This window comes from Thamnophis sirtalis, unplaced genomic scaffold (genome assembly GCF_051295495.1).
Source record: "Thamnophis sirtalis isolate CommonGarterSnake01/CBP01778 unplaced genomic scaffold, rThaSir2_p1.2 scaffold_9, whole genome shotgun sequence".
In the NCBI taxonomy this organism is placed as follows: Eukaryota; Metazoa; Chordata; class Lepidosauria; order Squamata; family Natricidae; genus Thamnophis; species Thamnophis sirtalis.
In genome coordinates this window covers 31,249,034-31,261,953 of record NW_028261389.1, presented here as the reverse complement: position 1 = coordinate 31,261,953, position 12,920 = coordinate 31,249,034, and the positions used below count along the sequence as shown (strand labels likewise).

The 12,920-nt window shown below is 34.2% G+C and overlaps 1 protein-coding gene across 5 annotated transcripts in view; it reads right to left on the bottom strand.

The window, feature by feature from the left end:
* The window catches only part of TNRC6B (trinucleotide repeat containing adaptor 6B), a 132,925-nt gene that overhangs the window by 105,660 nt on the left and 14,345 nt on the right, over window positions 1-12,920 (bottom strand). For 4 of the 5 annotated variants that reach the window (XR_015697723.1, XM_014061314.2, XM_014061310.2 and 1 more), the window contains exon 4: window positions 7,669-7,736. The exons of the other annotated variant lie outside the window; for it this stretch is intronic. Coding sequence is in view for 3 of the 4 variants with exons in the window: in XM_014061314.2 (XP_013916789.2) it covers window positions 7,669-7,736 (68 nt within the window). In the remaining variant the exon portion in view is untranslated. The remainder of the gene's footprint in view (window positions 1-7,668; window positions 7,737-12,920) is intronic. 5 annotated transcript variants of the gene reach the window in all.

The following is a 12,920-nucleotide window of genomic DNA, read 5'->3' as shown; positions in this document are numbered from 1 at the left end:
TCAACAGAAATAGTAGCTAATATTCGAAATGCTCAGGCCTATTTGTTGGTCTTTTTTGTTGGGTGCATCTGTATGGAATGTTATTATAGTTTTTATGTTTCAAAATTCTCTTCTCACCCATTCAGCAATACTGTGCATTTCAAATACTTACAAATAGTTGCTATTTCTGGAAGCTGATCACTGGTTTGAAACATATATTTTGTACTATGCTGAGTGTACAGTATTTCTTCACACTCCAACGCAAACTCTTCCCCCCCCCCACTCAACTTCACAGAATTGGAAATCTGCCTTGTGGGTGCACACACAGTAATCAACTTGGTAAACTCTGTCTTTCATGTTACTAATCATCTCTGATTCCTCTTTCCTGGATTCTTTAATAAATATAATGGATTAGGAAAGAGTCCTTTTGACTGCCTGGTACTGAACTATCCTAGTGTGCCATACTACTTAATGGGAAGGAAGGAAAAGAGGCAATATCACACATTAGATGGCAACAGATCTACCCCCAGAAATATAATACAAAAGAGTCTTAGCAGACTTTGGAGGTGAAGCTACAGTAGCTCTCAATTAACAATTATTCAATAACAACTGGAATTTACAATACTGCAAAAAGTGACTTTTGACTGGTCCTCAAAGTTACAACAATTGCACCACCCCTGCAGTCACTTGATTGCAATTTGGATGCTTACAGCTAGCTGGCTCACACTTAAAATGGTTGTAGTGTCTTGTGATCACATGATCCTGATTTGTGGCATTTCCATATGGCTTCCAACAAGCAAAATCAATGGAGGCAACTGAATTGTAAATGGTGATTTGCTTAATGCCTGTGATGATTCATTTAATGACTGCATCACTTAGTAACCAAAAGTATGGCCATAAGTCAAAGTCCCAATGATGGTCATAAGTTGAAAACTAGCTGTATCTCTTTCCTTTAGTTGTTAAGGTTTAGTTACAGTTTGGGAAAGTGATAATGTAAATGAGTAGAAGTTGGAGGCATAGTGTAGATCATCAACTTTAAAGTGGATTGCAACTCAATTTCCCAGTGAGTGCACAGGGTAGAGAATTTTGAGGATTGAAATCCACACATTGTAAAGTAGTGAAAAATACTGATGTAGATCACACCTAATATTGCAAGTGCTCAATAATAATGAACACCCATTTGAAGGAAAACTTGTTTCTGTATTTTTTGTAAAGAGCAAAAGGGATTCTCAAAAGACCTAGGGTCCTTTTACTATGTCTTTTAAATAGCATTTTAATCTGCTTCTAACACGTAATTTACTGCAGCATGATACTTACTTGGATGTGCAGCAAAATAATATAAAAATATATTACTCAAGGATCAGGTTATAAAACATATTTTATATGTAAAAATTCATATGATAAATGCCATAATCTGTTTCTTCAGTAGGTAAAGATGCAAATGGAATATTATCACCTACAATTACCAATTATAGTAGCTTATATTAATGCTCAAGTTACATAGATGTCTCCCCCCGCCCGACAATGCTTGTTCCACAAAATGCATACTTCAGAAAGCAAGAGAAACTTCCAAAAATACGTTTTTACCTTACATAAAACAAAATAAGCACAATTCTGCTTGAGCAATCTACCATAATCTAAACACCATTATAGAAAAATAAATTTAAGAATGGACTCACTTTGGTCTCTTCTGCCCCCCCTCCCCCCCAAGGGAAGAAAACAGAGGAAGTTTTAATGCAGCCGAAAGCAAGCAAATAAATGGTTATTGGCTGGTGTGGGCAGCATATGAAAACAGTATGCTTCGCTATGAACCAGTTTCCATGGATTTTGGCTTGAAATATAACTGTCTGGGCCAAGCTAGCTGCTTATGCGTAAACAGTAAAGTATGCAGACCTTTAAAATTAAATCTGTTTCACCCTGTATCGTCAAAGACAGTGCTGTGGATTGCTCTCATGTGCTCTTGCATTTTAGGAGGAAAGGATATATTTTATATTAGAATTGCAACACAGTTATGAAATGCTATAATTCACATTAGCCAAAGCCCAAAGAAATTGTATCCCCAGCATTTGCTTCCACAAGACAGCAGCTTTGAACGAGGCTTACAAATGCAGATAAAACATTTATTTCAATTTATGCTTGTTCATCTAAAAATAGATGTCTGAATAATGCTAATCAGGGCAAACAACAGCTTTGCAGTCAGATTAAACTACTACAATTGGATACTGAAGTAATATCAAACTTCCTTTAAAAACACCAGTATAATCCTTTTAACATACGCAGTAAAAATATTAAAAAGCCACATGAGATACATATACTATTGGGCTAATCCCATCAATTGAAAATATTATACAAAGAATAGAAGAATAGTAAACAAAAGAAATACAAGGGAAAAATATGTACAGCCTAGTTTTTACACCAATACTCTGTATTGCTCTTCTTCATATTTATTTAACCTGGTTTCTAACTTATTTACATCCTGCTTGATACACTGTTTTTGCTTCTTTAAAGTCTCTAAGGAATTCATCAACTCTATGCTATTGTAGCTTTACAGTATTCTTCCTTTCTTCTTATCTCATTCTCCCACTCTAGATTTGTTTGTGATTCAATCCTCATTCAGTCTCTATCTAAATGACTGAACTAAAAATCCAGTTCAACATCCTATCAAAAAAGCTGATGAAAAACAGCAAGGAATTAATATTCTACACATATTACTATTGTAAATGTTTAGCAGCTACAAGGAATGAATACTTACTTTTTAACAGGTGAACATAAAATATCTTTATTTTTAAACTAACATTGGGTTTTTCTCCCCTTTCTCATTTTTATTGTATTATACTGAGTCACAACATATCCCTAAGGATGCTATTGTTGCCGGACGCTTCAGTTTTCAGCTGAGAAGACTTCTAGCCTTATTTGTAACTCTTACAATCTATATCTAGAGCAGATAACTTGCATTACTCCATCCAATTCAATGCAGCCAATTTCAAAAGGATGTTTGAATTTGACCATAATTATTGTTTCAAGTAAACCATGAGTGTGCCATTTTTCTTGGACTGAGAGCTATCTCTGACCTTTGGCAAGCTGAGGTATGTAAGTCAATTAGCAAGTCAATAAAGAGCTAAGACAAAATCTTAATATCCTTAAATGATTTACAAAAAACTGGAGCCCTAGGTTACGATTCCTATATGTGATCAAAATTTGATTTGTATAGTGATCACTTAAAACTTTTCCTCAAGGCTATACCCGTTGCTCCCAAGCCATGGAGAAGTACATTCCTGTTTCTAGATAGTGTACTCATTTTTCTTCTAATAAAAAATACCCAGTACACAGCCTTCATCTGGAGAAACAGACAAGACAGACAGATATACGTATTTTGACTTGGGAAATACCAACATCACCATGTTCAGTAAGGAGAAGATGAAAATGATGTTTTAGGAGAGGAAAGTCTATGCCTCCCTAAGTATACGATCAACATTTTTGCCCTTTCAGATAGTCTGAGGCACTATATATCTCCTTGTAAACATGTAGTCATAGAACCCATCTCTATCTGCTTTATTTTCAGAAAGCCTAAAGGGGAGAGGATTTTTTTTAAACAAGGGAGTAGGGGGTTGCATTGCACAGCAAGGTACTAATTTTTTTGTCATTAAAAACAGAAACAGCTATAAATAGGATTAATGTTACAAGAATTCTCACAGGAAAAATGAAGCATTTATCTAATTCTGCTCTAGGACTAGGGATTAAGTTGGACTCCTTGATCCACATGAGGTAGCCTATTTTCTGGGGCTCAAACTCTTGAAGCAGGTAATTTGGATCTATGGGCAAAATTTGGTAGATTTAGGAAAAGAAAACAAGGAAAGCATAATGTAATCATAATAAAACTTCCAACCACTTTTTAATTAACAGAAGACAGCATCAGCATGTGGTAGGATTCAATTGTTCTTAGATTATCTAGAAACTCAAACAGAAACAGATCTGGTTAGCATATGGAGGTGAACTATCTGGAAAGTCTAGATGATAGATTATTTTATGAAATTAATGGCAAACCACTTCCAATTTATAGGATTGTCATTATGAGGAAAATAGACAGGAACATTATATACGCTGCCTTGGGCTGTATACAATAAAAGGGTAATAGTAACTTAATAAGTTACATTTAAAAATTGAGTAGATATGTCAGTTAAAAGGAGTTGCGCTTCACTTGAAGGCCATTTTGGAAGGAGAAGAGGAGAAAATAGTATTTTCAAAAAATAAATATTGAGAATCAGAATGTCTTCAGTAAAAAATTATGCCAGGAATGACATGAATCAAAGGTTGTGCTAGTATCCAGACAACTTTTCTTAATTAGTGAGTTTGGAAAAAAATGATTATTTGCTTGAGTGGTAGCACACATATTTACACAAAGTTTTGTAAAATACAAAAAAAGATGGAATTTCAGAATTTCATATTATTTTTTGCAAGATACACGTTTCCGAAATGCGCTTTGAAGCAATGAAGCTTCTAAAACAAGCCTTATTATATTGAAAAAGAAAACTCAGAAATTGTCCCATTTGTAATTAGAATTGTTTGTAGGAAGTATAGAAAAGATATAATTTATATTATTATTGGAGGAGAAATGATCTTATAATGCTTAAATGAATCATTGTTGCAAAAGAGGATCTTTTAGGCTGAAAAACAGAGAAATAGTTTTCTGTAATGTCTACAATGTGAATCTTTGATCAAAGAATAAGGTTCATCTTCCCCATTCAGACCATTACCATAGGACTACTATTCTCTGTTAACCACATTTGGAAGTGACCTAATTTAAGTCTGCTACCCTGAGGTAAGAGGGCTGCAATGTAAGTATGCAATATATATATCAGCTGATGAGCCGATTGACAGATAATGAAAGCTGTTAGCTTCCTCCCATAATTGGGGCTTACCAGGGGTTGTGACACTAAATATATACCTTCTTCCCTGGCTTCAGCTGATAAGGAGGAGAACTTGTGGCTTAATGGCTAAGACGTTTGCCTAAGATGTAATATAGCACAGGTTCGAATCCCAGTAAGGGTATGGCTAGCTGATGAGAGCTAAATAGCTTGAAATATATATATATATGTATATGTATATGTATATGTATATGTATATGATGTATATGTATATGTATATGTATATGTATATGTATGTGTATATGTATATGTATGTGTATATATATATGTATGTGTATATATATATATATATATATATATATATATATATATATATATATATATATATATATATATATATATATATATATATATATATATATATATATATATATATATATATATATATATGACTTCGTCGAAACGTCGCCAAGACACTTCCAATTTTATGCGGGAGAAAACCCGAATAACAAAGACCTACATACACACACACACACACACACACACACACACACACACACACACACACATGTATGTAGGTCTTTGGTTATTCGGGTTTTCTCCCGCGTAAAATTGGAAGTTTCTTGGCGACGTTTCGACGAAGTCTCATTCGTCATCTTCAGGCTTCGTGCTTCCAGGAGCAATGTGAGATCTCGGCTGTTTCTTCCTTTTAACTGCCAGTGGGGGTTTCAGCTGATTGGGTGGGAGCTTGGCTGTGTTCTGATTGGGTGGAGGTGTGTTCTGATTGGTTGGGGGTTTGTGTTTCATGTAAGGATAGGAGGGGTTTAAAGTGGCTAATGGTGGAGGCCTGGTGTCATTCCTCATGTTAGGGACTTGTTTATCAATAAGGGCAGCCTTCCAAATGGCTGGCAGGCGGGATACCTCCTTTTGGAAGCCTGCCCTTATTGATAAACGAATTGATAAATAAATAGAGGGAGACTAGTATAGATCTATTTCAAGCTATTTAGCTCTCATCAGCTAGCCATACCCTTACTGGGATTTGAATCTGGGCTGTATTACATATTAGGCAGATATGTTAACCACTAAGCCACAAGGTTCTCCTCCTTTATCAGCTGATCCAGGGAAATAGGTATATTTGGGCATACCAGGGGTTGTGACACTAAATACATACCTATTTCCCTGGCTCAGCTGATAAAGAAGGAGAACCTTGTGGCTTAGTGGTTAACACATCTGCCTAATATTAATGCAGCTCATGTTCAAATCCCAGTAAGGGTATGACTAGCTGATGAGAGCTAAATAGCTTGAAATAGATCTATACCAGTCTCCCTTTATTTATTTATCAGCACAAATACAACACAAATGTAACAAAGGCAACTGTAAAAATATTGGGTTTCTGTCTGGATGGTCTCTTGTGACGAGCCAATAGACAGAGAATGGAAGCAGTAAGCTTCCTCCCATATTTGGGCATACCAGGGGTTGTGACACTAAATACATACATACATGCATACATACATACATACATACATAGCATACATATATATATAGCATACATACATACATACATATATATTCTTTCAATATAATTTTGTTCTCAAAGTAAAAAGAATGGTCTTCAGATCTTGTTTTTATGAGTTTTGCATTCTTGATACATAAACCAAACAAATTAAGTTTATATTTGATATACTGCAAGAAGTTTTATGATTTTTCTGTTTCAAATAGAAAGCAATTGAAGTAAACATGTAGGCAATTATTAAAGTTGTACATACAACTTTACACACTCGTATTAATGCTACATAATCTTGTCACAATGTAACAGAATTCTTTCCCCAGTAATGTTATCAGTAATTCAAATATATTTTTAACATACTACACGTAACAGTTTTTAATTCAGTGAATTAGTCCACATGAAACACTGTACTAATATTGTGGGTTGATTAAAAAAAGAGTTTGTAGTAAAGATGCCTAGAAGGTATAAATTTAATGAACAAAACACTCCATATCCTATGGGAAACTAAGAGACCAATGTAATTGATGGAAAAGGAATATATAAGAAAGTGGATTTTGGATTGTGAGAGGTAAGCAAGAGCCTACTGAGGAGAGAATGTCACCACAGCTCACAGTGATCTGAAAATCATTCAGTCAAGTCTTACGATTTTTAGATAGTGATAATAAAAGTACTGAAGAATTACTGTGAACTACCTTAAAAAACAGTTGTTCCAAGATGCAGTACTGGGAGTCTCTTAAATAAATCAATATCACTTGGATTACGGAATATGTCAAAAGAAAAACATCCCAAAACAATTAAATTTAACTGCATTATCAAAAGTAATTTACTATGATCTTTATGCACTTTCATTAGACTATAGTATACTGCTGCAGAGTAACACTATAGTTTAATTACAGCTCATGGTGCATATAATAGTACTTACTTGGATTTGTTGAGGACTGAAATGCTAAGACTCATATTTCATAACAAATGCACCTGAGATAAATATAGAACATTAATAGAGAGAACTTAGTTTGTATACTACTGCAATTCTATTTGCAAAGAGATGGCAGCTTTTCAATGCTGTTGGCAGTATTGTACACCATACTATATCCACCGAAATACCTTTTAATGGTTTGCTCCAAATCTCACTCAGAAGCCACCATGTTCAATGATACTTACTTCGTAGTCTGTTTAAAATTGCATATACCAGCATTTAACATTAAAATAACTAAATAATGAATTCCTTAAAAAGGAAGTTACGAGTTCATCCACGTTTACTCACGGGTGCTTTGTATCATATTCTATTAAGGCCCTGCTTAAATAAACATGACTCACTGTTTGTTTTCTTCACCAGGAGGTGGAGTCTTGCCATGCCCTTCCATTACAAAATCCTCATGTTCCATCTGCGAAGGCAAGCATTGTAGGTCAGCACGGATGAAACAAAGTACATGCTGTCCTATGTGCCCCTCTTTCTTGTCAGTCAATTACCACATATACATGTTATCTCATTCAAAAGACTGTTAATTCAGTTTAATAAGATCCACTCCAACAGTCATTATACCAATATCATACATGGTTTTAGTTATGCTGATAGATGATAAAGACAAGAATTATTATTTTTTCTATTATAAGGAAGGTGTTCTTTTTGTTGCTGTTGCAGCAACAATTAACCTCCCTTAGCAAAACCCAGTAGAGAAAGAGCATGGGCAAACTAAGGGCAAACCATTAGTTAAGTGGAGAAGTCTGGAAAAAGGTAAAAAAAAACAAAAAAGATGGGATGCTACTATTTATAAAAATAATGGAAATGGGTTAGGCTATAGAAAGAAGTGACAAGTGGCAACCATCATTTTCTTTACATTTTTTTTTAAATCTTTGCAAATACTACTTAAGTTTACTGTGATTAAGTTCCACTCTAGTAGATCAAGCTTCACTTGTTCCAATATTGACTACTCTGAATATTGTCTATATAGAACATTCTTTGGCATAGGAAATATCATGTAAAGGAAGCAACCAAACTTTTACTCTGATATTAATATGCATCAGGAGTGAATATAATATGAATTATAGTGTATTCATATTGTGCAATCATATTGCTTTTGATGTGTACAAAAGCAAACAGATTTCTCTCTTGCAATCCCTTTCTCTCCAAACTCTCTGCTCCAGGAAGGAAAGAAATAATCAGGCAAAAGCAAAATTGCCTACTGAAATCCTTGCTTTTTTTCCCCTCTCCCCCACCTCCCAAGCTGAAAGATTGGAGAAGAGTTTTCAAGAGAAGACTGTAAGATATTTGCATGCAACTCCCAGCCCTGTATTGCCAACATGACTGCATTGCTTTCAATGTGTATCAAAATAGTATAGGTACATATCTATGGAGATTCTCAATCATCCAGATCATGATTGTCCCAAAGATGCTTTTTCAAAATGCAACTGGACTTTCTTTCTTTTTCTTGAAGACGTTTCGCTTCTCATCCAAGAAGCAGTTCTAACTGAATGCTGGTAATGGAAGGATTTATATTCCTTACAATTGTGGTTGTTACATGCTCCTACATGTACAGGTACATGATTCAATTTACAATCGTAATGTAGTCTGTCCACTACAGTGATAAGTTGTTGATTGTAAAATAGATCATTATGTGACTGACATAAATTTTATGACTTTTTATTTAAATTTTAAGCTAACACTTAGGAAACAATATTTTTTGATTTGGGACTTATTTTATCAAAGGTTAGCTGACAAAAACAGGAGCTAGAAACAGGGAAAAATATATGGATTAGTGATATAAAGAAGGTATGTTAAATTAGTTAAACAAAGATTACGGTTATTGTTATTATTATAATTATTGATACTAATGTAATGAATATTGTTGCAAATACATTATTATTTCCTAAAGTGATTTGTACCCAGACAACAAACACACTGTTCGATTGAAATTGGAATTTTTGTAAGTTATAAAATAAAATAAAAACTTATTATAAAAATTTTTTTTAGGTCTTTTTGTTTTTGGAACGGTGATTAAATGGACCCAGTTTCGCTCTGGGGTGCTTTTGCCAAAAAACCTGGAAGTAAATTACAGTTTTTAACAAGAACATTGTAAATTGCAGTCTTGTAACTGTGGGATATTGGAAATGGCTGAAAATGTGAGCTGGATGCCGAATGCCTGAAATGCAATCATGTGACGGGGGGGGGGGGGGGGGCTCTGTCAGAACTTCAGAACTGGGTCATAATTACCTTTGGAGGCATTCAGAACCTTACACAGTTGCTAAGCAACTGGTTGTAAGTTGAGATCTACTTGCAAGCAGGCACTTGAGTATTCCAAAGAGCAGTGGGGAATAGTCAGTCTTGTTTCTTTCCAACCCAAAGCAAAATTGATGCCATTTACACCTAGTAACTGCTTTGCTTAGTGGTGGAGTTGCTAGCCACAATTGGGGACTACCTGTAGAACAGTTGACAATACCTAAGAAAAGATCCTTCCACTTATACTTGTGAGATACACTTTATCCAGATTATTGTAGTCATCTCCAAATGGATGTTCCATTATGAAAACATGTTTTCTTAATATTCCACAATACTCTGCAAGGAAAAGGGTATCAGGAGGAGGAGACTGCAGAGAGAAATTGTTTTTTTCTCTTCCCCTTTCCTTGATAAAGTGGGGATTGGAGAAAAAGACATTTTAAGAAAGTAAACTGTTCTTTTACATATTGAAAACAATGTGATCATATCAGCAGAGGGGAAAAATCAGGCAAAGGAGAAATTGCCCACTTGTTTCCTCCCTTTCCCCCAGAGTCGAGAGCTTTCAAGAGAAAAACTGTTGAAATAACGCATCCATGGCTTCCAAGCCCTGAGCTGTGGGTGCAATCATGCTGCTTTCAATGTATAGAACAGCAAACAACTGATTTGTAATCCCTTTCTCTCCACTCTCTCTCTCCTAAAAGGGATTAAAAAAAGAAGAAAAACCTATAGGTCAGGCATAGGACAACATATACTGACTATAATGAAGATCATAGTAATACCACTTACACTGATATACCTCTCTTTAGTGTTTTACAGCACTCTCTGAGAGGTTTACAATATCAGCAAATTGCCGAAAAATCTGGATGCTTATTTTTCCAACCTTGGAAGGATGGAAGGGAGACAATCTTGAGCCCTGTCAGGATCGAACTCCAGGCAGTGGGCAGAGTTAGCCTGCAGTACTGTATTCTAACTGTTGCACCAACAGGGCTGACTTAAGTACTACCATCATGACTTCATATTGTGAAAACTTAAGTGGTTATAATGAGCCATAAATGTATTTTGTCAGCATTATTATAACTTTGAATAGTTGCTGAACAAATAGTAAGTGAGGACAACCTACTTATACCTTGGACATTTACAGTCAATTTTGTAACAGAAATTGAAATATCTTTTAATAGCATTTTGTTGGTGAAGCCCAAATATTTTTACATACCATACAATGTTGCTCAAAGAAACTGGAATTGCCTGTAGACCTCAATGAAGATCTACTCCACTCCACATTTAACTAGATCTTAGCAAAATGTAAACACAGTTCTTAAGGGAAACAGAACTTTTCTAATTAAATCAAATTAATATGGACCCAAAGCATTGCGCAAGTGCAATGCTAAAGATGGATTATGACAGTTTCTTAATAAAGTGCAATAGTGTCGTTACTGACACATTTCTGAAGAGATGGAACAGCATAAAGGAAAAATGATAACAATTTCCATCTTCTTTTTTTCAGGCACCAACAGCATTTGCAGGCATGATGAACATACGATCATCCAGATGGTATTCATGGAACCCCATGAACATTTGCTGTATAGAACAAAACTGGCTTGAACCCTCGCTATATAGAACTAAATTCACAAAGTTTTTCCAATCCATTTTCATGAATGTCAAATGATGTAAATAAATTCCCAGTTAATTTTGCCAATGTAATTTTTAAATTACACACAATCTATAAATGGAAATAAAACAATTAAGAAATACATGTAAGAAGTGTCAGAGTAGTCAGATCTGTTGTAGACTGCTTAAGAAAGTGCAATTAAGTGTGAGAATTACTAGAAACCAGAAAGCAAATACACATTACAGTATTTCTTCAATTTCTAAACAATGAATGGCTTTAAAAATAGTCCCATTCTTAGCTATCATTTACAAAATTTCACACAGTTAATTGGGCTAATACTTCTCTCACCTCTTCATCTCCAAGTATTGACAGAATTCTCAAGACTCATAAAGAGCTATGCTTTGAAGTCTAAGTTGTTACTGGGCTTAGTGATAAGCCTTTATCTCCAGCAGACAAACATTATTTGGTTGTGTAACATAAGATGGCTAATTTTAAACTTCTCTCTTACAGAACAGATAGGAAAATAGTTAAAAATGTTAAAAGATTACAAATACTAAAACCCAATCTATTTAAATTCACTTTAAAAGTAAATTGCAAAATTTAAGAAATTGGTATATATGCAAGTGCATAGAAAACATAAATATGTCTGGTACTTATTATGACAAGTATTATAGAAGTGCTAAAACTGCTAGACACTACATATAAATCATACCAAAATATACTCCAACAGTTTGTCTTCTGGGGTTTATAATATATTCAACACATAGAAAGAAAAATGTTAAAAGGGAAGGACAAGAGGAAATATTCAATTAAATTAAGATAAGAAGATAGCATTAAAATATTTGAATATAAATAGAACAAAACAGTCTGACTATCATATGTAAGAGCATTTGAGAAGGAAGGAGAGGCACAAGGAAAGAGAGCAGACAGGCAGAAGAAACTTAATTAGAAGACTGACTCCTGCAGAGTAAATTGCTTCAGGGAGAGTAAGAAATATAAAGAAAACAGGACACAAAAGAGCAAATTCAATAATGTAGAAATGTTTTCATTTTAACAAATACTTTAATAAAATAGGTATGATTCTATTCAGATCCAAAATCCAAAATTTAATTTCAGGCAACTGTCTCTAAAAACTGAATATTTATGAGCATAACCTTTAATATTTTTCTCCTTAAATGCAAGTAAAGCATACTAAGTCACTATATACATATTTTAAGACAATTTTCTGAAGGGAGAGGAAGGAATGCAGTGAAGATCATTCTAGAAATGCTTCCCTTTCCCAACTCCAAAGAGCCATTAATATCAATTGACCTATGTTATATATCCTATAGGTTAGTTTGATTTTAAATGATATTTATTATATTTTAAATCCCAAATGTTTATCAATGTTTTAAAGTTGTTTTAGGATTGTTATGCTGACAGGTGTGTAAGAAATGCAATATTAAAAACAGTATTGGAAACTAAAGTTGCTAAAGGTTTTATAATTTTATTCTTGAAGCTCATACTTGAACAAAGAACTACCGTAGTACACAGAGACTACTAAACCAACTAAACTATACAATGATGATATTTGATATGTATAAGATCAAGTATAACTGAAGCAAAAAATTAAGCCTCTGCAATTTGATTAGTCAATACGATTTTAAAAAACCTATACTAAAAAGCTAATTAAATGCTTCAATGACCCTGCTAGTTATCTTCCCACCCCCCATTTCAGGAAATACTTTGTGTTGTTCTTTAGTATAA